The sequence below is a fragment of the Gopherus flavomarginatus genome, chromosome 2, assembly GCF_025201925.1.
Source record: "Gopherus flavomarginatus isolate rGopFla2 chromosome 2, rGopFla2.mat.asm, whole genome shotgun sequence".
In the NCBI taxonomy this organism is placed as follows: domain Eukaryota; kingdom Metazoa; phylum Chordata; order Testudines; family Testudinidae; genus Gopherus; species Gopherus flavomarginatus.
The window spans coordinates 119296579-119322152 of NC_066618.1; the positions used below are offsets into that span (position 1 = coordinate 119296579).

The 25574-nt window shown below is 45.4% G+C and overlaps 1 protein-coding gene across 6 annotated transcripts in view; it reads left to right on the top strand.

The window, feature by feature from the left end:
* Window positions 1-25574, top strand: part of STX17 (syntaxin 17) — a 121423-nt gene that overhangs the window by 17959 nt on the left and 77890 nt on the right. Inside the window, exons 1-4 of one of the 6 annotated variants that reach the window (XM_050938251.1) lie at window positions 1616-1743; window positions 4990-5097; window positions 7253-7351; window positions 10814-10995. In XM_050938251.1, the coding sequence (XP_050794208.1) occupies window positions 10873-10995 (123 nt within the window). In that variant the 5' untranslated portion in view covers window positions 1616-1743; window positions 4990-5097; window positions 7253-7351; window positions 10814-10872. Of the gene's footprint in view, window positions 1-1615; window positions 1744-4989; window positions 5098-7252; window positions 7356-10813; window positions 10996-25574 lie in introns of those variants that run through there. The other 5 variants (XM_050938253.1, XM_050938249.1, XM_050938252.1 and 2 more) reach the window with 5 other exon arrangements.

The following is a 25574-nucleotide window of genomic DNA, read 5'->3' on the forward strand; positions in this document are numbered from 1 at the left end:
AGAGACAGGTGGAGAAGAAACATTGACCAATGGAAATAGGGAGGGTGCAGTGGTTAGCAACAGCTGTGGTCAATGGCTGTGAGGCAGGGTGGAACTTGGGAGGATGTCCAATAGGCTGTTTTGGAGGTGATACCTGATGACAGCAGTGGCCAATAGGTGATGGGTCTGTGACACCTGCACAGTAGCTAGGTGTGGTAGAGCCATTGGATGGAGGCAGAGGAAGACATGAATCAAGGATACAGAGATGGGGAAAGGGTGCACTCTGAAAAATGGCATCACCTGTGTGGCATGACCTTGCACACACATGTATGTGAGGTCACACAGCAGCAGAAGTGAGGGCAGGCCCATGCCATTCCCAGATGTTCCAGAATGTCTGGTATTCTGGAAATGCCTGAGTAGCTACCCTACGCGGAGGAACAACTAGATTCTGAGAGTGAACTGGGAAGCCCCCCACTATCCCTCAGCTGAGGCTGTGAACTGATGAGGCTAGGCCCAAACTGAAAGGAAGGTAGGAAGTGGCCCAGGGGAGACTGATCTGGAGTGGCAGTCAGAAGGGACTGAGGCACCTTTTCTTCCCATGGGCCCTGGGCTAGGACTCAGTGGAGAGAAAAGGTCTGGGTCCGCCTACCCTTCACTCCTTCCCTGGCTGCCTGAGAGATCCCGTCAGACTCTGGTTGGGACAACAAAATATGACTTGGCCTCCTGGATTGCATGGCAGAGTCATCCCAAGATTCAGACTGTCTGGCTGTGGCTTGACCCCTGCACTTGCTGCCCCACCAAGCGAAGCTCACTACAAAGTGGGGGGAATGTGAACAACCTAGAAAAGAATGGGAATGAGATAAAGATGCACTTAGACAAATTGTTGAAGGGGTTAGGGACCCGCTCCAGCAGCAAGCCTTGCAGCAGCAACATTTTATTAGGGAATTACACATATTTCCCTTGATAACAGAAATATACAACTAGGCAAAGTAAGAAAAACACTTTATAGAGTTTGTTTTAAAGATATCAGAGGGATAGCCATGTTAGTCTGGATCTGTAAAAGCAGCAAAGAATCCTGTGGCACCTTATAGACTAACAGACGTTTTGGAGCATGAGCTTTCCTGGGTGAATACCCACTTCGTCAGATGCATGTTTTAAAGATGTTTACTGTGTATATTTTGACAGATGCGGGGTTGACAATTTGCATTTTAAGGGTTATACAACTTTAACTTTTTGAATCTCAAATCTACTGTTTTTAAACAACCACTGTCTGATAGCTGCCCCCATCATTTCCCTGCAGCTGTGAAAATGTAGATCAATACAAAGTTTAACCCCCCTAATCTTGCACAGTTGTGCACATTTTAACTAGAAAAAATGCTGACTTGTAATCCACGCTAGCAGGGGGCGAGATTATAACAGATGAATTGGGCTCAGCCTCTCCCAGGTACATGTAGCTGAGTGACTCCTGGCAGCGAGAACAGGGGCTGGGCTCTGCAGGGCCGGGGGCGGCAGACCGGGCAGTGCCGCGGTGTGTGCGCGGCGCTGTCTCTCTCGGGGCCTGGGCGCGCTGCGGGGAGAACGCGCTGGGCGCTCCTGGCTTAGGAAACACCCAGCACGTGGTGGGGCTGGGCCGAGCCGGGGGCGGGCGCTCGCCGCTCTCTCTGTCCCGCCGCCGCTTCCTTCCTTTCCGCAGCGCCTGCTCCGGCCCTTTCCTGGGCCGCCCCACTCGGGTCTCAGCGGCGTCGCCTCCTGCCTGGCTGTGAGGTGAGAGCGGCCGGTCGGTCGGTGTCTCCCCTCCCAGCACCCCCCAGCCCGGCCCGCTTTCGTTTTCGTTTCTGCCCCGGGCGGCCCCATGCCGCGGGGTCTGCCGGCCCGGGGTGCGTGTGAGGCTCCGGCTGGGGGCCCTGGACGCGCCCCCCAGCGCCGGGGAGCGACCGAGCCCAGCAACAGCGGGGGGCGGCACGGGGGTGAGACGGGGGCGTGGCGTGATGTGATGGGGACGAGGCGTGGGGGGACCCGTTTCTCCGCCTCCCCTTCCTAGTCTCAGAGCTGTGGGCTGCTGCAGTTCGTGTGTCCCCCAGTGGCTCCTGTGGAGCAGGGCCTTGGGGCTGGAGGCTCTTGGAGTGGTGACTTACCCCCCCTGTGCAGATAGGGCACGTCCTCGCCTGGGTCTCTGCGGCTTGGCCTCAGGAGCAGTGCCAGGGTTTTTGGCGCTCCCGGTCGGCGGCAATTTGGCGGCGGGGGGCTGGGGGGTCCTTCCGGTCTTTGGGGCACTTCAGCGCCGGGCCCCGGAGCGAGTGAAGGACGCCGAATTGCCGCTGAAGACATGGAGCGCAGAAGGACTCCCCGCCGCCGAATTGCCGCCCAGGGCCGCAAAATGCCGCCCTCCCAAATCCTGGCGCCCTAGGCGACTGCCTAGGTCGCCTGAATGGAAGCGTGGGCCCTGCTTGGCCTCATCACAGCAGTGATTGTTGTGAGGAGTTAGAGGCACAGTCAGACAGTTCAGTCTGTGTCTGCCCTGCCACATTTCCAACCTCACAGCCGTACCGGGATATCCGCCTCTACCGTGCCACGTACCCATGGCTGTATCGGGGTAGTCTGGGAAAGTCTGTAGGTCCTCTGCAGGGAATAGTGCTTGGGGGACACACACACACACAGCAGCAGCCAAAGAGCAAGGTGGTCTGAGCTGAAGGACCTCAGAATGTACTTCCAAAGAAATAGTTGGGCGTCCAGCCCAGTGCGATGAGTGGGTTACAGCAGTGCTTCCTCAAGTCTGGAAGCTGAGCCTCACTTCAGGAAAATGAAACCTATTGTGTCCCTTCAGAGCCTTCACATGTGCTGTTAAAGGCCATCTCTTCATTTATTGATTGTCTGAACCCCTCAGGGTAGTGCCCAGTTCCCCCACTTTTGAAATGTTGGGTTACAAGAAGATATCACCACGTAAGGGTTGAAACACTGTTAGCTGTCACACTTACTGTGTTTTAACCATGTGGTACGTGGACACAAACCACCGGTCAACTTCTTTGCTGGCATAGCTGAACAGAGTTACGCCAGCAGATAATATGACCCCCATGTTTAGAGCCCTTCATGCCACTAACTGGTTACACGCTCAGTCTGAAGTTGTAATGTGGACACCTTGTGGTTAAAATTTTTGGACCTGTACCTCTGAGGAAGATCCCTGTTGTGTGACATGGGTTGTATTATAACATTGCTGTATAGCAACACTATTAGTAACATGTAAACAGTATTTTAATTTGGTTGTTGATGCAGATATAGGATGGTTTGAGGCCAATTTAAAAATGTGGCCCTATAAAACTAAATAAAAATGATAAGTACATACATTTATACTTGGTGACATAATACAGTTGATAAGAGATGCGTGTGAATGTACAACATGGAAAACAGCACTGTATACACAACAACTGTTCAAGTTTATTACACTTTGTAACTTCAGTATATGAGTGGAAAGAAGACCTGATAGGCTTCTGCAGAAGTACTTGAGTATGAAACTTTGCAGGTGTATATTAATAGCAATCACCAACGTGTACATTACAGATAAACTGCCTCAATTTTTACAAAGTTTAGAATAGAATTAACAGGTACAAAAATGGGCAAAATTGGAGCCCAATCTTGTAAAATTCCTAGTGCCCTCAACTTCCACTGTGTCTCAGTCAATAAGAGCTGAGAGAGTTCTCTGTGAAGAGACTGTAGCTTAGCAGAAGAGGCACTTGATCTGAAAACATGTCTGTTTTACTCTCAGTAACAACAATAAGTTAAAATGACTTCTAAAAATGTTGGTTTTAATCTGACAGCTTCAACCTTACAAATTTGTCACTTGTGCAATGTCTTATATAGTATTACCTTAAATCTAATCATAAAGTAAACTTCAATTATCTGCTGAACAAACTTATTAATTAATAACATACTATGTTCTGTATTCTTCATATGTGAAGTTCCAGAACAATAAAGTTTCAGTAAAGGCAGTGCTCAAATGAGTGGGACGCATTGACAGTCCACCTGTGAAGTGGAAGATGGACACAATATGGCTTGCATTTTTTTCTAAAAGCTCTCAGATAATTGTTGCTTGATGGTAATGATAAAATTTATGACACTGACCACAGGAAGCAATGTATATTTTATTTTGATGCAGATTAATTGGCTAATGATATTTCAGTCTTGTTTCAATTAATGTTTTTCAATGAGAGAAAATGTGCAAATGAACTCTGTTAATGTTTAGTATATATATATCTAAATCATCATTCATCTCCTGTTTCAAGGCCTGAGAAAAACATGAGAAGGAAAAATAAGGGAAAAAATAAACTACTTATCTATTCATGGGTTGATCTTGAAAAGGGTTATGACCAAGTTTGACTTTACTAAGACTCTCTTTGGGAGTAACTAGCTGACCTTCCTCTCTGCAGTTTCAGGCCCTCAGACAATTAAAAATATTTACATTTGAGTGGATGATATTGTATACAAGCTTTTTAGTAATATTGATTCTTATATAACATTAAATACAATAAAGCTACGTAGTCCAACTGATTTCTAAGAATCTTTATCATAAGAAGACATAATTTCTTAGGTACTTATGATCAAATCCCAATTCTATATGCTCTACAAACAAATTTGAATATATTTTAAAAAGTATAAACCTGTGAGTTCATCTGTGAATAAATCTCTGAGGCATGGAACATATTTTCCAGAGTTCAGCTCAAGTTATCTTCAGAGCTAGATTTCAGAAATTGGTCCCTTTCTAACTCACTAGGAACAGACAGAGTCTTCAAGTTGCATCTGATTTGACTATTCTCTCTAATACTGCTAGTAACTGATCAATAAACTTTGCCTCCAAAAATAGCCTTTTTCTCTTGGAATTTAATGTCACTTAACAGAGATTTTGTAAAGGTTAAAAAGCAGTGGAAAGCTAATATACATATTTCTATTGTTTTTATCTGTCACTTAAACAGTACTATACTTGTAAGTATGTTTCGGTTTTTTTATTCTGTGTTCCAGACACATCTTTAAAAATGTGAATTAAAACTGGTACAGTTAGTAAATGTGGGTGAGTGCATTGAGTCATGACAAAATAGGGAAATGCAGCCTAAATGGAGCTACTGTAAGGTGGGTGCAAAACTGGTTGGAAAACCATTCCCAGAGAGTAATTGTCAGTGGTTCACAATCATGTTGGAAGGACATAGCGAGTAGGGTCCTGCAGGGATCAGTTCTGGGTCCAGTTCTGTTCAATATCTTCATCAGTGATTTAGATAATGGCATAGAGAGTACACTTCTAAAGTTTGTGGATGATACCAAGCTGGGAGGGGTTGCAAGTGCTTTGGAGGATAGCATTAAAATTCAAAATGATCTGGACAAACTAGAGAAATGGTCTGAAGTAAATAGGATGAAATTCAATAAGGACAAATGCAAAGTACTCTATTTAGGAAGGAACAGTCAGTTGCATACATACAAAATGGGAAATGACTGCCTAGGAAGGAGTACTGCAGAAAGGGATCTGGGGGTCATAGTGGACCACAAGCTAAATATGAGTCAACAGTGTACCGCTGTTGCAAAAAAAGCGAACATCATTCTGCGATGTATTAGCAGGAGTGTTGTAAGCAAGACAAAAGAAGTATTTCTTCTCCTCTACTCTGCACTGATTAGGCCTCAACTGGAATAATGTGCCCATTTCAGGAAGGATGTGGATAAATTGGAGAAAGTCCAGAGAAGAGTGACAAATATGATTAAAGATCTAGAAAACATGACCTGTGAGGGAAGATTGAAAAAATTGGGTTTGTTTAGTCTGGAAAAGAGAAGACTTGGGGGGGACATGGTAACAGTTTTCAAGTATGTAAAAGGTTGTTACAAGGAGGAGGAAGAAAAATTGTTTTTCTTAACCTCTGAGGATAGGACAAGAAGCAGTGGACTTAAATTGCAGCAAGGGAGCTTTAGGTTGGACATTAGGAAAAACTTCCTAACTGTGAGGGTGGTTAAGCACTGGAATAAATTGCTTGTGGAATCTCCATCATTGGAGATTTTTAAGAACAGGTTAGACAAACACCTGTCAGGAGTGGTCTAGAACCAGATTTGGTTCGCGGCTTGTTCAGGGTAAGCCCTGTGAGACACTTTGTTTACCTGATGAGAGGTTTCAGAGTGGTAGCCGTGTTAGTCTGTATCAGCAAAAAGAATGAGGAGTACGTGTGGTACCTTAGAGACTAACAAATTTAAGCACATTGCATGCATCCGATGAAATGGGTTTTAGCCAGGGCTTTGGAGCTGTGCTCTGGCTCTGATGCAGCTCCAGGCAAAAACCTGCAGCCCCACTGCTCTGGACCTGCTCTGTGCTGCAGCTCCGGGTTCTGCTCCAAAGCCCGGGTTTTAGCCCACAAAAGCGTATGGTTACATAAATTTGTTAGTATCTAAGGTTCCACAAGTAGTCCTTGTTCTTTTTGTTTACTTGAGTATCCGCATGTACGGCTGCTTGCAGCAATGGGAGCTGCGGGAAACCTAAAAAGAATGCTGCCATATGATATTTCTAATGATTTGAAGATATGTGTTATTAACCTTAGATATTTAAAAAAAAAAACAAAAAACTTTTTAAGGGCAGAGTCACTGGTGAACCAGACAGAACACACAACCCATTTTGCTGGGCTTACAATGACTTTGCATCGCCAGAACAGTCCATAGCAGCTGATGCTCATTGATTAGTCTGGTTCTTAATTTGCAATTGACTTGTTGGTTTAGAGCAATGTTTCTCAAACCTGGGATGCTGCTTGTGTAGGGAAAGCCCCTGGTAGGCTGGGCCGGTTTGTTTACCTGCTGCATCTGCAGGTCCAGCTGATCGCGGCTCTCACTGGCCGTGGCTTGCTGCTCCAGGCCAATGGGGCCCGCGGGAAGTGGCGCGCGTCGAGGGACATACTGGCTGCCACTTCCAGCAGCTCCCATTGGCCTGAAGCAGCGAACTGCAGCCAGTGTGAGCCGTGATCGGCCGAACCTGCGGACACGGCAAGTAAACAAACCGGCCTGGCCCACCAGGGTCTTTCGCTACACAAGCAGCGTCCCAAGTTTGGGAAACACTGGTTTAGAGGGCTGTGCTAGTGAGACTAATACTAAGGGGCTGATCCAAAGCCCAGAGAAGTCTAAGGAAAGGACTCCTGTTGACTTCAGTAGGCTTTGGAGCAGACCCTACGTGAAGGAGGGGCTAGGAGAGAGAAGTTTCTGCATTTTAAGGGCTCTCTTTGTACTCCTGTCTTCTCAATGTCTTCTCTATTCCCCTTAATAGTACTGTCTCAGTGTGCAGTGGAGAGAAGACAGCAGTGCCATGAGGGGCCTTACAACACTCGTATAAGCTCGCATGAAGCTGTGAAACCTTTAAGGAGCAGTGAGTAAGAATTTGGAGGACTAATTTGCTGTTGAGAAATGATGGTGTGTCTAATCTCCGTCATACCACTCACTTACTGAAACCAATACAATTGCTGCATTCACAGTTACTCCTGAGGGCATTCTGTGCCCCTCCCCCCCCCAAAATAAAAAAGTTTTGGACACAATATTTTAAAATTCTGCAAATTTTGTCAAATAAATGTGGGGGCTCCAGCATGGTATTGGGGAGCACAGGCCACTGGCTGTACAGAGGTGGGAGATCACTGTGCAGCTCCCCCCCAGGGCATGGACTCAGCAATGAGGCTGCACCCAACACTGACACAGCGCAAAGACTGGGCCTGCCCCAGAAACATCTCAGGGCCCTGCCCCTCTGTGCCAGGTGTATCCGGTGTGGGCAGGTAGGCTCAGCAAAGCAGGATCCAAATGTGGGGGGATCCAGGTATGGGTTGAGAGGGTTCTCTGTGGGGCAATCTGGGTGCAGGGGGAGGGAATCAGGATGCACAGGGGCTTGTTGGGGGATTCTGGGTGCAATGGTAAAGGGACTCTGCAAGGGGTCCAGATGAGGGTGGTTGGGGCTCGGTGGGGGTGGTGTCGCTGTGGGGAGATAGAGCTCAGCAGGGGAGTATGGGTGTGGGGGGTCCAGATGCAGCTAGTTGGGGCTCGGTGGGGTGGGGATCTGGGTGTGAGTGTCTTGTTGGAGTGATCCAGGTGCTGGGGGAATGGGACTCATCGGGGGGGGGAGGTCTGAGTGAAGGATGGTGAGACTTGGGAGGGTCTGGATACAAGGGGGTCTGAATGCACTGGTTTTGGGTAGATGAGGGAGCAGCTACCCGTATATGGATCCCTCCCCCTGCAGCTGAGGAGTGATGAGTGCAGTAAGTGCGGGAGGTGGCGGGGAAGGAAGTTTGCAGAGCTTCCTTCAGCCAGGGGATAAATCTAGGGGTGGCTCTGACTCGACTCCAGATGCTGTGCAAGGGAAGAGGAAGTCCTGTCCTCAGCCCAGCTGTGACTAGCAGCTGAGCCTGACGCAGGGTAGGACCACCAGAAAGATCTTCCACACCCCTGCCTCCTATCCAACAGTGATTTACCTCTCTGCTGGCTGCCCTGGGCCCCTGAAACATACTGCTGGAGAGGGATGCATGACCGCTCTTGTGGCTTCCCTGTCAGAAAGTCATTTTTTTTGCAGGGAATCAATATATCTGCAGGGGACATAAATTATGCGCAGAATTCCCCCAGGAGTAAATTTACATAAAACTAGAGAGGTAGGTTAGCTCTGCTGTCACAATGGCCCCACATAATTTACCTGAACTGTTGACCTGACCCTGAGTGTATCCTAAATAACAATAACAATTAGACACAACAATGTTGTTAGCTTATCTTAATTACAATCTAATTTATTCAAATACAGCCTCTGCAGTAGATTTCAATTAATTTTTACTATATGGTAAGTTTTAAGAGTCTGTTATTAAGATAATTCAGGACAAAGGAAAAACTGACACATGCTAAATTTCTTAAAGGAGCCTGTTTGTAATTATTTTTAATTCAAACTCCTTTATGGATTTACTTGTAAACTGTCAGAATCAGTGCTGTAAATTTTGGGCATGATGCACTGTATTCTTTATTCATAATAAAAAGTTGAATTCCTGCATTTAAATGCAAAATGGAACTCCATCATAACTGGGGAGTTGTGACTGGTGACTTCATAATAACTGTTAACTAAGGACTTCTCTAATATGATTTAGTACAGTAAAACCAGAAAAAAGGACTGATGTACTCTTTTTTTAACCACTTGACACTGAACATCAGTAATGGTAGAATCTTCTAGGGCTTTTAAGGAATAGATATACTGAAATATTAAACTTCAGATTTAAAATTAAAGGCGATTGATGCATGCTCATTTCAGGAATTGCATGTATAAGTGCAGAATTTGTTGGAATGGAAAAGGATATCTAGGAGATCACCTAATCTATTCCTCTGCATTTTGGAGTGATTCATAAACAATTGCCAAACTGATTAATTAAAATGCCTTTCTTTGGAGGTTGTGAAACAGAAAAAGGTAAATAATTGGTAATGCTGAGTTTAAATATTTGAAGGGAAGCCTCTTGAAACTTGTCCTACTGTTTTTTAAAATCTGCTTGTCCACGTGATTTTTTTTTGTTCAGGAAAAAATACATGCTTTTGTAGTATTTTCTTTATAAAAGAAAATCATTTGTAACTCAACATTGATAAATCAGAGGGTGATGGTATTGAAATTTGATTAATCTTGAACTATTTTTTCCTCTGAAAACTCCTATTTCCCCCCACCAGAAGTTGTTCTTTCTCCTTTCCCACAGGCTTGGGCAGGAAGTACTAAGTGTCCAGCAGGCTTTTCTCTACTTGACAGGAAGTTTACAATCCTAGGCCTGCTCTGCACTCGGAGGGTTCTGCTAGTTTAACTATACCTGCAAAACTCTTCCAATGGAAAAGCACTTTTACACTAATCTGTGTCAGCACTAGTCCTTTTACTGACATACCTATGTTGGCAAAACTTTCTAGCATCGATCTGCCCAAATTTGTATAATTTTTTTAAAGGAAAGTAAATCAAAGAAAATCATGTTTCAATAAATTGTATTAATACAGTATTAATGCTGCATGAATAAAGGGACATTTTTGATTTTCAAACTCTCACATGAAGTTTTTCTTGTTCCTTGTGCATACACAGTATGAAGGAATTTTTTTTATTAGTCACATGGTGTATGTGCACAAGTGTGTGTTTTTATGCAGCAATATAAAATTCTATATATCTTCATCTAAGGGAAAAGAAAAAGCCCCCAAAGTACAGTTTAAAGAAAGATGCAGAGTCAGGTTAATTAGCCCCAAATCCTATAACAACTTAAACAATATGCTTAGTTTTTGTAGAATTGGGGCTTTAATTATTTTTGCAAGAAGGTAGAGTCCATTTGCTGTGGGAACCTTCACTCAGGATTTCCTGATTATTATGTGTGTGTGTGAACTTTCACCCTCAATTTTGTGTTGGTGTCTTTTCCAGCATATCTTAAGTTTTACAAATATGTACAAAGCTTAGAGAATTTAAAATTGTTAAGTTTGGGTTCTGAGTCTGCAAAGCTCTTAATTACTATTTTAACTTTAGTATGTGCACAAGTCCATCCCTATTCATCAAAGTACTTAAACATATGCCTTAATCATTTAGCTGTTTTGTTGTCAGATTGAAAACATTGTCCATTGAGAATATTCCCCAAGAATAAAGTTCTTAATTTGTTTTTGAGCACTGGCATTAATTTCAGCTAATGAATCATCCAGGTTTTGAATGATTAATTCGTAATAATTGGTTTTTTTTTTGTCTGAGGGCATTATGTGACATATTGACACTTTTTTTTGTTTTTAAAAGATTAATATAGTGAAACTGTAATCAGAGCAAGTAATAATAAATCTTGCTTAAATTTAAATATCTTTTTCTTTTTAGGGGTTTCTAGATGAGTAAAGTCTTATTGGTCAAGTTCTGACTTGATAGATATTTTTAGGATGTCTGAAGACGAAGAAAAGGTTAATATTCGTCGTCTTGAACCCGCCATCCAAAAATTCATTAAAGTGGCAATTCCAACGGATCTCGAAAGGTTGAGAAAGCACCAAATTAATATTAAGAAGGTTAGTTTTTCCTCTTACTAATATAGCTCTTATTAATGTACAGAAGCAGTTATACTTAAAAATTTATACTGATTTCAGCCAAATGTAGTCTATAAGATGAGATGCTTTGACAAAAACGTGGCTGTTGTTTGACAGTGTAGTTTAGTGGTTCTTTTATTCATCTACTCTGCAAACACATTAGTCATAGAAGGTTTACCTAGCAATAGATAAACCCACACATTTAGAAAAACTTCCGTTAGTGTGTGTGGACCTGTTCTATAAGAAATAGGACAAATCCTGAGGTCCTTAGTTTTAATTCAATCCTTGTTTAGGCAAAACTCTTCTTTGCTTCAGTGGAAGATTGTTACAAGTAAAGACTGTGTAAGGAACTCGGGGTTTGTCCTAGTATTAGGTTATTAGTAATTAAAATGAGGTGGGAGAAATAACTATTATTTAGTGTTCCTTAAAGCAAATAGAAAAATCGTTAATGATTGGTTATTGAAAATTGTAGCTGAATCTTAATACCTGATTGTATGTTTTCGATTGGAAATATTGGCATATGATTGTTGAACTGGAAAGCCACTTGAACAAGTTGAATATTGCTCTTTTAAAGCGTTGAGAAAAATAAACCTATAGTTTTAAATACCTGAGTGTATTCTGGGAACTACTATAAGAGACGCTATGTTTTTAAAGTAATTCTGTAGGAGATTTACCTAAGTTAATATTGAAATGGGTGGAGAAAAACAGGTGATGTATGAATTGTGAAGTAAGGAACGTAAGGAACATAATATTGATGACATTCATTCAGAAACGGTGAAAAGATTAAAAAGAATGTATTTAGTGGAAGAAATTATATCTGACACCAGATCACAAAGCAATGCAAACCAAGGCCCCCAATCCTACAAAGATTTATATGCATGCTTAACTTTATGCATAATAAGTAGCCCTATTAACTTCACTATAGTTGCTCTTGGTACATAATGTTAAGTATGTGTGTTAACCTTTGTAGAATTGGGGTATATATTTTTTTAATCAGCTTGGGAAAGGATGAAGAGTTTGGAAGAAAATTTTGTGGGTCTATGGAGCATTAACCAGCATGCCCCATGGAAAATTTCAGTCTGAATAGTTAATCTGGCAGAGTTCTACAGAACTGAAAATAGAGTTGTCATAAACAGATAGTTAAGGGTTAATGCCTCTTTTACCTGTGAGGGGTTAAGAAGCTCAGTAAACCTGGCTGACACCTGACCAGAGGACCAATAAGGGGACAAGATACTTTCAAATCTTGGTGGAGGGAAGTCTTTTGTTTGTGCTCTTTGTTTTTGGGTGTTCGCTTTTGGGACTAAGAAGGACTAGACGTCAATCCAGGCTCTCCAAATCTTTCTGAATCAGTCTCTCATGTTTCAAACTTGTAAGTAACAGCCAGGCAAGGCACATTAGTCTTATTTTTGTTTTCTCAACTTGTAAAGATTCCTTTTTTGCTGAGAGGATTTTACCTTTGTTTGCTGTAACTTTGAACCTAAGGCTAGAGGGGTTCCTTGGGGCTATATGAATCTGATTACCCTGTAAAGTATTTTCCATCCTGATTTTACAGAGATGATTTTTACTTTTCTTTCTTTAATTAAAAGCTTTCTTTTTAAGAACCTGATTGAGTTTTCCTTGTTTTAAGATCCAAGGGGATTGGATCTGTGTTCACCAGGGAATTGGTGAAGTCTCTCAAGGCAACCCAGGGCGGGGAAAGTTTTGGAGGGACAGAGAGTGCTCCAGACACTGGAATTCTGGATGGTGGCAGTGTACCAGGTCTAAGCTAGTAATTAAGCTTAGAAGTATCCATGCAGGTCCCCACATCTGTACCCTAAAGTTCAGAGAGGAGAAGGAACCTTGACATGGTGAGCAGCGGTGTGGGATTTTTTAGGAACCAAAAGCCAGTAGGATTTTTTTTTCTCTCCTTTCTAGCTGCCTAGAAAGCAGCCTGAAGGCAGAGGTGTTAAGTTTTTTAACAAGGGTCTTTGTTGAAAGGAGGCTTCAAGCTGTGAGCAAGCAGCCAGCAAAAGGAATTTACAAGCTGAATTGTTTTCTTTCTTTCTACCTCTCGGGTATAGCTAGTTAGAAAGTCTCTGTTAACCAAGCAGCCCTGAGCTGAGTGCATCCCAGTTTCAGTGAACTGCAGAGGAGTGTGGCCATCACAAGAAAGCTGGAAAATGAGTACCAGTGGAGCCACTAACAAACTAGAACTGGCTAGGCTGGAAGCAACAGAGAAAGACAACGAACATAAGAGATGGATGGAACTAAAACAATTAGAAATTAATGCAGAAATAGCCAGGGAAGAAGCTGCTCACAAGAGAGCTATGGAGGCGAAGGAAAAAGGGATGGAGATGAAAGAAAAAGAAGAGAAAGCCAAAGAGGCTGACCACCGGAGGGCTATGGAGATCCAGAGGAAGGCCCACTAGCAGGCCCTGGAATTAGCAAGGGCTAAGCAGGATGTGGCAGCCAACCCTAACAACCCTTCTCCAGGTACTGTTTCCCATCCCAGAAAATTCCCCACCTACAAAGCAGGTGATGGTACTGAGGCCTTCTTAGAAAATTTTGAAAGGGCCTGCCTTGGGTACAGCATCTCTACAGACCAGTACATGATAGAGCTGAGGCCACAGCTCAGTGGACCCTTAGCAGAGGTGGCGGCTGAAATGCCTAAGGAACACATGAACAATTATAATCTTTTTCAAACCAAGGCCAGAATCAGAATGGGGCTAACACCTGAGCATGCCTGTCAGCGGTTCAGAGCCTTAAGGTGGAAACCAGATGTGTTATTTACCCGACACACCTACCATATTGGAAAGAATTGGAATGCCTGGATATCAGGAGCAAGTGCTAACTCTCTGGAAGAGCTGTCCTTCCTAATGCAAATGGAGCAGTTCTTAGAGGGTGTTCCTGAGGAAATAGAAAGGTACATCCTAGATGGGAAGCCCAAAACTGTAACCGAGGCGGGGGGAGATTGGAGCCAGATGGGTGGAAGTGGCAGAAAAGAAAAAAACTACTAGCAAGGGGAGCGAATATCAGAGGGGGCAAACCGAAAATAAACCCTATCACTGGGGGCAACCCAAGACCCCACCTACAACCCAAGGAAAGCCCCAGACACCCTATTGTCCCACCTCACCAGTCTCCAGCAACCCACCTCGACCCAGTGACCAGTCAGCTGGGCGAAGTTTTAAATGTAATGAACTGGGACATATAAAGGCCCACTTCCCCAAGAACCCCAACCGATTACAGTTCATTACACCACAATCACACCAAAGATCCCCAGGCCCAGATGCCTCTCAAATACCCTCGGAGCGAAGGGAAACCTTGAGAGTGGGCGGAAAGAAGGTTATCACATGGAGAGACACGGGAGCACAAGTGTCAGCTATCCACCAATCCCTAGTGGACCCCAGATTCATCAACCCAGAGGCCCAAGTGACAATTCACCCATTCATGTCAAAATCTGTAAACTTGCCTACAGCTGAGTTGCCTGTCCAGTACAAAGGCTGGTCAGGAATGTGGACTTTTGCAGTCTATGACAATTATCCCATCCCCATGCTACTGGGGGAAGACTTGGCCAAATATGTGAAGCTGGCCAAGAGAGTGGGAATGGTCACATGCAGCCAGGCCAAACAAGCTTCCACACCCATCTCTGTTGCTGAGCTGTCCACAGGAGCCCTGTCTGTGTTACCAGAGATCCAGACAGAGGTGGTGGAACCGGATCCCCTGCCAACGACTGCAACAACCATAGTGCATCCAGTCCCAGGACCAGAACTGGAAAAGCAACCAGCACCAGAACCATTGCCAGCACTGACTCCAGCGCTTGCAAACTCATCTACAACTCCAACTCCAGAGGGCACCAGCAGGCCTGAACTGGCAGAAGCAGCAGACAACCCTACCCAAGAAGCTCAGCCAGAGCCTGAAATATCACATAGTGCACTAGCGGAAAGCGGTTCACAATCAATGAAAACAACCCCATCACCTACATCGCTTCTAGAGTGACGAAGCCCAAGTCCACAGTCTAAGGAGGAACTGATGTCTCCAGCCTCAAGGGAACAGTTCCAGGCTGAGCAGGAAGCAGATGACAGCCTTCAGAAAGCTTGGGTGGCGGCATGGAGCACCCCACCGCCTCTCAGCTCTTCTAACCAATCCCGGTTTGTTGTAGTACAAGGACTTTTTTATACAAGGAGACTCTTTCTGGTGGACACCAGGAAGACTGGCATCCTCAAAGACAGTTGGTAGTTCCAACTAAGTACTGGGTAAAGCTCTTGAGTTTAGCTCATGATCATCCCAGTGGCCATTCTGGGGTGAATAGAACCAAAGACCGATTGGGGAAGTCCTTCCACTGGGAGGGAATGGGCAAGGACGTTGCTAATTATGTCCGGTCTTGTGAGGTGTGCCAACGAGTGGGAAAGCCCCAAGACCAGGTCAAAGCCCCTCTCCAGCCACTCCCCATAATTGAGGTCCCATTTCAGCGAGTAGCTGTGGATATTCTGGGTCCTTTCCCAAAAAAGACCCCCAGAGGAAAGCAGTACATACTGACTTTCATGGACTTTGCTACCCGATGGCCGGAAGCAGTAGCTCTAAGCAACACCAGGGCTAAAACTGTGTGCCAGGCCTTAGCAGACATTTTTGCCAGGGTAGGTTGGCCCTCCGACATCCTTACAGATTCAGGAACTAATTTCCTGGCATGGACCATGAAAGATCTGTGGGAAGCTCATGGGGTGAATCACTTGGTTGCCACCCCTTACCACCATCAAACCAATGGCCTGGTGGAGAGGTTTAATGGAACTTTGGGGGCCATGATATGTAAATTCGTAAATGAACACTCCAATGTTTGGGACCTAGTGTTGCAGCAGTTGCTTTTTGCCTACAGGGCTGTACCACATCCCAGTTTAGGGTTTTCACCATTTGAACTTCTGTATGGCCACGAGGTTAAGGGGCCATTACAGTTGGTGAAGCAGCAATGGGAGGGGTTTACGCCTTCTCCAGGAACTAACATTCTAGACTTTGTAAGCAACCTACAAAGCACCCTCCGACACTCTTTAGCCCTTGCTAAAGAAAACCTAAAGGATGCTCGGGAAGAGCAAAAGGCCTGGTATGATAAACATACCAGAGAGCGTTCCTTCAAAGTAGGGGACCAGGTTATGGTCTTGAAGGCACAACAGGCCCATAAGATGGAAGCGTCATGGGAAGGGCCATTGATGGTCCAAGAGCGCCTGGGAGCTGTTAACTATCTCATAGCATTCCCCACCTCAACCCTAAAGCCTAAAGTGTACCATGTTAATTCTCTAAAGCCCTTTTATTCCAGAGACTTCAAGGTATGTCAGTTTACAGCCCAGGGAGGAGATGATGCTGAGTGGCCTGAAGATGTCTACTATGAAGGAAAAAATGACGGTGGCATGGAAGAGGTGAACCTCTCCACAACCCTGGAACGTCTGCAGCGGCAACAGATCAAGAAGCTGTGCACTAGCTTCGCCCCAATGTTCTCAGCCACCCCAGGATGGACTGAACGGGCATACCACTCCATTGACACAGGTAATGCTCACCCAATTAGAACCCCACCCTGCCGGCTGTCTCCTCATGCCCAAGCTGCTATAGAATGGGAGATCCAAAGCATGCTACAGATGGGTATAATGCCCCCCTCTAACAGTGCATGGGCATCTCCAGTGGTTCTAATTCCCAAACCAGATGGGGAAATACGCTTTTGCGTGGACTACCGTAAGCTAAATGCTGTGACTCGTCCTGACAAATATCCAGTTCCCCGCACCGATGAGCTGTTGGTGAAATTGGGACGTGCCCAGTTCATCTCTACATTAAACTTAACCAAGGGGTACTGGCAAGTACCGCTAGATGAACCTGCCAAGGAAAGGTCAGCATTCGTCACCCATGCAGGGATGTATGAATTTAATATGCTTCCTTTCGGGCTGCGAAATGCACCTGCCACCTTCCAAAGACTTGTAGATGCTCTCCTAGCAGGACTGGGAGAATCTGCAGTTGCCTACCTCGATGATGTGGCCATTTTTTCTGATTCATGGGCAGAACACCTGGAACACCTGGAAAAAGTCTTTGAGCGCATCAGGCAGGCAGGACTAACTGTTAAGGCTAAAAAGTGTCAGATAGGCCAAAACAGAGTGACTTACCTTGGACACCAGGTGGGTGAAGGAACCATAAACCCCCTACAGGCCAAAGTGGATGCTATCCAAAAGTGGCCTGTCCCAAAGTCAAAGAAACAGGTCCAATCCTTCTTAGGCTTGGCCGGGTACTACAGGCGATTTGTACCACACTACAGCCAAATCGCTACCCCACTAACAGACCTGACCAGAAAGACACAGCCAAATGCAGTTCAGTGGATGATGAGTGTCAGAAGGCCTTTAACAAGCTTAAGGCAACACTCATGTCTGACCGTGTGCTAAGGGCCCCAGACTTTGACAGACCATTCCTAGTAACCACAGATGCATCTGAGCGTGGTGTAGGAGCAGTTTTAATGCAGGAAGGACCGGATCAAGAATTTCATCCTGTCATGTTTCTCAGCAAGAAACTGTCTGAGAGAGAAAGCCACTGGTCCATCAGTGAAAAAGAATGCTACGCCATTGTGTGTGCCCTGGAAAAGCTACGCCCGTATGTTTGGGGACGGCGTTTCCAGCTACACACCATCCATGCTGCGCTAAAGTGGCTTCATACTGCCAAGGGAAACAACAAAAAACTTCTTCAATGGAGTTCAGCTCTCCAAGATTTTGATTTTGAAATTCAACACATTTCAGGAGCTTCTAACAAAGTAGCTGATGCACTTTCCCGTCAAAGTTTTCCTGAATCAACTGGTTAAAAATTGTCCTTGAAATGTAGAAAATCTTTTAGTTTTACATAATTAGTAGTATATGTAAAGGTGCATGTGTTGTATTAATCTGTTTATTCTAAAGTTCTAGGAAGAAATCACCTCCAGTGTGGTTCCACACTGTCTGAGATTTGGGGGGACGTGTCATAAACAGATAGTTAAGGGTTATCATAACCTTAGTCCCAGATTTGGACCTTAGCGTCCAAAATATGGGGGTTAGCATGAAAACCTCCAAGCTTAGTTACCAGCTTGGACCTGGTACCTGCTGCCACCACCCAAAAATTAGAGTGTTTTGGGGCACTCTGGTCCCCCTGAAAAACCTTCCCTGGGACCCCAAGACCCAAATCCCTTGAGTCTCACAACAAGGGGAAATAATCCTTTTTCCCTTCCCCCCTCCAGGTGCTCCTGGAGAGATACACAGACACAAGCTCTGTGAAACTACACAGAGAGACTCCCCCCTCTCTGTTCCCAATCCTGGAAACAAAAAGTACTTTCCTATTCCCCCAGAGGGAATGCAAAATCAGGCTAGCAATCCAACACACAGATCTCCCCTTGATTTCTTCCTCCCACCAATTCCCTGGTGAGTACAGACTTAATTTCCCTGAAGTAAAGAAAAACTCCAACAGGTCTTAAAAGAAAGCTTTATATAAAAAGAAAGAAAAATACATACAAATGTTCTCTCTGTATTAAGATGATATAATACAGGGTCGATTGCTTAAAAGAATATTGAATAAACAGCCTTATTCAAAAAGAATATAAATCAAAGCACTCCAGCACTTATATTCATGCAAATACCAAAGATAAGAAACCATAGAACTTACTATCTGATCTCTTTGTCCTTACACTTAGAAACAGAAGACTAGAAAGTAGAAACTACTTCTCCAAAGCTCAGAGAAAGCAGGCAGGCAGACAAAAGACTCAGACACACAATTCCCTCCACCCAAAGTTGAAAAAATCCGGTTTCCTGATTGGTCCTCTGGTCAGGTGCTTCAGGTGAAAGAGACATTAACCCTTAGCTATCTGTTTATGACACGCCCCCCAAATTGCAGACAGTGGGGAAGCTCACTGGCGGCGATTTCCTTCTAGAACTTGAAAATAAACAGATTAATACAACACATAGACCTTTACATATACTCCTAAGTATATAACTAACAGACTTCTACATTTTAAGAACACTTTTTAACTACTGAATTCTGGGAAACTCTCACGGGAGAGGGCATCAGCTACTTTGTTAGAAGCTCCTGTGATGTGTTGAATTTCAAAATCAAAATCTTGGAGAGCTAAACTCCAACGAAGAAGTTTCTTGTTGTTCCCCTTGGCAGTATGAAGCCACTTTAGTGCAGCATGGTCAGTTTGTAGTTGGAACCGCCGTCCCCAAACATATGGGCGTAGCTTTTCCAGGGCGTACACAATGGCATAGCATTCCTTTTCACTGACTGACCAGTGACTTTCCCTCTCAGACAGTTTCTTGCTGAGAAACACGACAGGATGGAAGTTGTGATCTGTTGCTTCCTGCATGAGCACTGCTCCTATACCACGCTCAGATGCATCTGTGGTTACTAGGAATGGCTTGTCAAAGTCCGGGGCCCTGAGCACAGGGTCAGACATGAGCGTCGCCTTAAGCTGGGTAAAGGCCTTTTGACACTCATCAGTCCACTTAACGGCATTTGGCTGGGTCTTTTTGGTCAGGTCGGTCAATGGGGCAGCGATTTGGCTGTAGTGTGGTACAAATCGCCTGTAGTATCCGGCCAAGCCTAAGAAGGATTGGACCTGCTTCTTTGACCGTGGGACAGGCCACTTTGGATAGCATCCACCTTGGCCTGTAGGGGGTTTATGGTTCCTCGACCCACCTGGTGCCCCAGGTAAGTCACTCTGTTTTGGCCTATTTGACACTTTTTGGCCTTAACAGTTAGTCCTGCCTGCCTGATGCGCTCAAAGACCTTTTCCAGGTGTAGTAGGTGTTCGGGCCAGGAGTCTGAAAAAATGGCCACATCATCGAGGTAGGCAACTGCAAATTCTCCCAGTCCAGCTAGTAGACCATGTACCAGCCTCTGGAAGGTGGCGGGTGCATTTCGAAGGCCGAAAGGAAGGACATTGAATTCATACACCCCCGCATGGGTGACGAATGCTGACCTCTCCTTGGCAGGTTCATGTAGCGGTACTTGCCAGTACCCCTTGGTTAAGTCTATTGTAGAGATGAACTGGGCACGTCCCAACTTTTCCAATAGCTCATCGGTACGTGGCATTGGATAGTTGTCCGGACGAGTTACAGCATTTAGCTTACGGTAGTCCACGCAAAAGCGTATTTCCCCATCTGGTTTGGGTACCAGAACCACTGGAGATGCCCATGCACTGGTAGATGGGCGGATTATACCCATCTGTAGCATGTTCTGGATCTCCCGTTCTATAGCAGCTTGGGCATGAGGAGACACCCGGTAGGGTGGGGTTCTGATTGGGTGAGCATTACCTGTATCAATGGAGTGGTATGCCCGTTCAGTCCGTCCTGGGGTGGCTGAGAACAATGGGGCGAAGCTAGTGCACAGCTCCTTGATTTGTTGCCGCTGCAGACGTTCCAGGGTGGTTGAGAGGTTCACCTCTTCCACGCCACCGTCTTTTTTCCCGTCGTAGTAGACACCGTCAGGCCACTCAGCATCATCTCCCTGGACCGTAAACTGACAAACCTGTAAGTCTGTGGAATAGAAAGGCTTGAGAGAATTAACATGGTACACTTTAGGCTTTAGTGAGGAATTGGGAAATGCTATGAGGTAGTTTACAGCTCCCAGGCGCTCTTGGACCGTGAATGGCCCTTCCCATGATGCTTCCATCTTATGGGCCTGTTGCGCCTTCAAGACCATAACCTGGTCTCCTACCTTGAAGGAACGTTCTCTGGCATGTCTGTCATACCAGGCCTTTTGCTCTTCTTGAGCATCCTTTAGGTTCTCTCTAGCAAGGGCTAAAGAGTGTCGAAGGGTGCTTTGTAGGTTGCTTACAAAGTCCAGAATGTTAGTTCCTGGAGAAGGCGTAAACCCCTCCCATTGCTGCTTCACCAACTGTAATGGCCCCTTAACCTTGTGACCATACACAAGTTCAAATGGTGAAAACCCTAAACTGGGATGTGGTACAGCCCTGTAGGCAAACAGCAACTGCTGCAACACTAGGTCCCAATTATTGGAGAATTCGTTGATGAATTTTCGTATCATGGCCCCCAAAGTTCCATTGAACCTTTCCACCAGGCCATTGGTTTGATGGTGGTACGGGGTGGCAACCAAGTGATTCACCCCATGAGTTTCCCACAGTTTTTCCATGGTCCCTGCCAGGAAATTAGACCCTGAATCTGTAAGGATGTCGGAGGGCCAACCTACCCTGGCAAAGATGTCTGTTAGGGCCAGGCACACAGTGTTAGCCCTGGTGTTGCCTAGAGCGACTGCTTCTGGCCATCGGGTAGCAAAGTCCACTAAAGTCAGTACGTACTGCTTTCCTCTGGGCGTCTTTTTTGGGAAAGGGCCCAGAATATCCACAGCTACTCGCTGAAATGGGACCTCAATTATGGGGAGTGGCTGGAGAGGGGCCTTGACCTGGTCTTGAGGCTTTCCCACTCTTTGGCATACCTCACAAGACCGGACATACTTGGCAACGTCCTTGCCCATCCCCTCCCAGTGGAAGGACTTCCCCAACCGGTCTTTGGTCCTGTTCACCCCAGCATGGCCACTGGGATGATCATGGGCTAAGCTTAAGAGCTTCCCCCGGTACTTAGTTGGAACCACCAACTGTTTTTGTGGCTGCCATTCTTCCCGGTGTCCACCAGAAAGAATTTCCTTGTATAAAAGTCCTTGGTCTATAACAAACCGGGATCGATTAGAAGAGCTGAGAGGCGGTGGGGTGCTCCGTGCCGCCGCCCACGCTTTCTGAAGGCTGTCATCTGCTTCCTGCTCAGTCTGGAACTGTTCCCTTGAGGCTGGGGTCACCAGTTCTTCCTCAGACTGTGGACTTGGGCTTGGTCCCTCTGGAAGCGATGTAGGTGATGGGGTTGTTTCCGTTGCTGGTGAACCGCTCTCCACTGGTGCACCTGAGGGTATTTCAGGCTCTGGCTGAGCCTTTTGGGTATGGCTGTCTTTTGCTTCTGCCAGTTCTGGCTCGCTGGCGCCCTCTGGCGTTGAGTTTGAAGATGGGGTTGCACTTGCTGGTGCTGGTTGCTGTTCCAGTTCCGGGCCTGGGACTGGAGGTGCTGTGGCTGTTTCAGTGGTTGGCATGGAATCCGGGTCCACTACCTCTGTCTGGGTCTCTGGTAACACAGACGGGGCCTCTGTGGACGGTTCAGGAACAGGAATGGGTCTGGAAGCTTGCCTGGTTTGGCTACGTGTAACCATTTCCACTCTCTTGGCCCGCCTCACCTGGTTGGCCAAGTCTTCCCCCAGTAGCATGGGGATAGGATAATTGTCATAGACTGCAAAAGTCCACATTCCTGACCAGCCTTTGTACTGGACAGGCAGTTGAGCTGTAGGCAAGTCTACAGCTTGTGACATGAAGGGGTAAATTGTAACTTTGGCCTTTGGGTTGATGAATTTGGGGTCAACGAAGGATTGGTGGATAGCTGACACTTGTGCCCCCTTGTCTCTCCACGCAGTAACCTTCTTTCCGCCCACTCTCAAATTTTCCCTTCGCTCCAAGGGTATTTGAGAGGCATCCGGGCCTGGGGATCTTTGGGGTGATGGTGGTGTAATGAATTGCACTCGCATGGTGTTCTTGGGACAGTTGGCCTTGATATGTCCCAGTTCATTACACTTAAAGCATCTTCCATCTGATGGGTCACTGGGCCGAAGTGAGTTACTGGAGACTGGTGAGGTGGAAGAGTAGGGCGTCTGTGGCTTGACTTGGGTTGTATGTGGGGTCTTTGGCTGTCCTCGGTTGTAGGGTTTATGGTCTGTGTGCCCCCTGGGGTAATCGTTCCCCTTGACAGTAGCTTTCTTGCTTTCTGCCAGTTCCATCCATTTGGCTCCAATCTCCCCCGCCTCAGCGATATCTTTGGGATTTCCATCTTGTATGTACCGGTGTGATGTCTTCAGGAACACCATCCAAGAACTGCTCCATTTGTATGAGGAGGTGCAGTTCTTCCAAGGTTTGAATGTTGTTTCCTGTTATCCAGGCCTCATAGTTTTTTTGCAATGTAGTAGGCGTGTTTGGGAAATGACACCTCTGGTTTCCACTTTTGGGTTCTGAAACGCCGACGGGCATGATCTGGGGTTATCCCCATTCTGTATCTGGCCTTGGTTTGAAAAAGTTTATAGTCATTCATTTGCTGCTTAGGCATTTCAGCTGCCACCTCTGCTAAAGGTCCACTGAGCTGTGACCTCAATTCTACCATGTACTGGTCTTCGGGAATGCTGTACCCAAGACAGGCTCTTTCAAAATTTTCCAAGAAGGCCTCGGTGTCATCCCCTGCCTTGTAGGTGGGAAATTTCCTGTGCTGTGGAGCAATATTTGGCGCCGGGTTGTTGGGCTGCATGTGCCAGCCAACCCTAGCTTTTGCCAACTCCAGTTCATGTTTTCTCTGTTTTTCCTTCTCTTCATTCTCTTTTTGTTGTTTTTCCATTTCTCGGCGGTGGGCCAACTCTTCTTCTTCTTCTTGTTTCCTTCGGTGGGCGAACTCTTCTTCTTCTAGTTTTCTTTTGTGTGCTGCCTGTTTGATTTGTTCTTCTCTTTCTTTCATCTCCATCTCTTTTTGTTTTATTTCCAGTTGTCGCCTGTGTTCAGCTTCTTTGATTTGCTCTTCGGCCTCAATTTTTGCCTTAGAAGTCATGATTCCTGTTTTCTTGTGTTGGGGTGCCCTCCGGTGTTTATCTTCTGCACTGCAGGTTCTGTTGCCTCCTGGAGTCTGCCTAGCAACAGTGCTTTTTTCCTTTTCTCTCTCTAGCGTAAACTAGAAAAACCACTTTATTTGCATATATATATAGTGCTGGTAATGACTCTCAATGGGAGTGCTATTGTGTGACAAAAGACCCTTAACAGTCTGCTAATAGCTTCTTGCTTAACATGCAAGCCACAAACTGCCAGAGAGAGCAGAAAAAAAAATTCTCTCTGGTTCCCTTTTAAAACCAACTGTTTCTCTCTGCTAAAAAGCCCTTAGCAGAGAAAAGAAAAATATAATATTCCTACTGGCTTCTGGATTCTGTCTAGATCCCACCCGCTGCTACACCATATCATAACCTTAGTCCCAGATTTGGACCTTAGCGTCCAAAATATGGGGGTTAGCATGAAAACCTCCAAGCTTAGTTACCAGCTTGGACCTGGTACCTGCTGCCACCACCCAAAAAATTAGAGTGTTTTGGGGCACTCTGGTCCCCCTGAAAAACCTTCCCTGGGGACCCCAAGACCCAAATCCCTTGAGTCTCAAAACAGAGGGAAATAATCCTTTTTCCCTTCCCCCCTCCAGGTGCTCCTGGAGAGATACACAGACACAAGCTCTGTGAAACTACACAGAGTGACTCCCCCTCTCTGTTCCCAATCCTGGAAACAAAAAGTACTTTCCTATTCCCCCAGAGGGAATGCAAAATCAGGCTAGCAAATCCAACACACAGATCTCCCCGATTTCTTCCTCCCACCAATTCCCTGGTGGGTACAGACTCAATTTTCCCTGAAATTTCCCAGTAAAGAAAACTTCAACAGGTCTTAAAAGAAAGCTTTATATAAAAAAGAAAGAAAAATACATACAAATGTTCTCTCTGTATTAAGATGATATAATACAGGGTCGATTGCTTAAAAGAATATTGAATAAACAGCCTTATTCAAAAAGAATATAAATCAAAGCACTCCAGCACTTATATTCATGCAAATACCAAAGATAAGAAACCATAGAACTTACTATCTGATCTCTTTGTCCTTACACTTAGAAACAGAAGACTAGAAAGTAGAAACGACTTCTCCAAAGCTCAGAGAAAGCAGGCAGGCAGACAAAAGACTCAGACACACAATTCCCTCCACCCAAAGTTGAAAAAATCCGGTTTCCTGATTGGTCCTCTGGTCAGGTGCTTCAGGTGAAAGAGACATTAACCCTTAGCTATCTGTTTATGACAAGGGTTAAGAAGCTCAGTAAACCTGGCTGACACTTGACCAGAGGACCAATAAGGGGACAGGATACTTTCAAATCTTTGTGGAGAGAAGTCTTTTGTTTGTGCTCTTTGTTTGTTGTTCGCTCTTGGGACTAAGAGGGACTAGACATCAATCCAGGCTCTCCAAATCTTTCTGAATCAGTCTCTCATGTTTCAAACTTGTAAGTAATAGTCAGGCAAGGCGTATTAGTCTTATTTTTGTTGTCTCAACTTGTAAATGTTCCTGTTTTGCTGAGAGGATTTTACCTCTGTTTGCTGTAACTTTGAACCTAAGGCTAGAGGGGGTTCCTCTGGGCTATATGAAACTGATTACCCTGTAAAGTATTTTCCATCCTGATTTTACAGAGATGATTTTTACTTTTCTTTCTTTAATTAAAAGCTTTCTTTTTAAGAACCTGATTGAGTTTTCCTTGTTTTAAGATCCAAGGGGATTGGATCTGTGTTCACCAGGGAATTGATGAAGTCCCTCAAGGCAACCCAAGGAGGGGAAAGTTTTGGAGGGACAGAGAGAGCTCCAGACACTCGAATTCTGGATGGTGGCAGTGTACCAGATCTAAGCTAGTAATTAAGCTTAGAAGTGTCCATGCAAGTCCCCACATCTGTACCCTAAAGTTCAGAGTGGGGAAGGAACCTTGACAAGAGTCTTG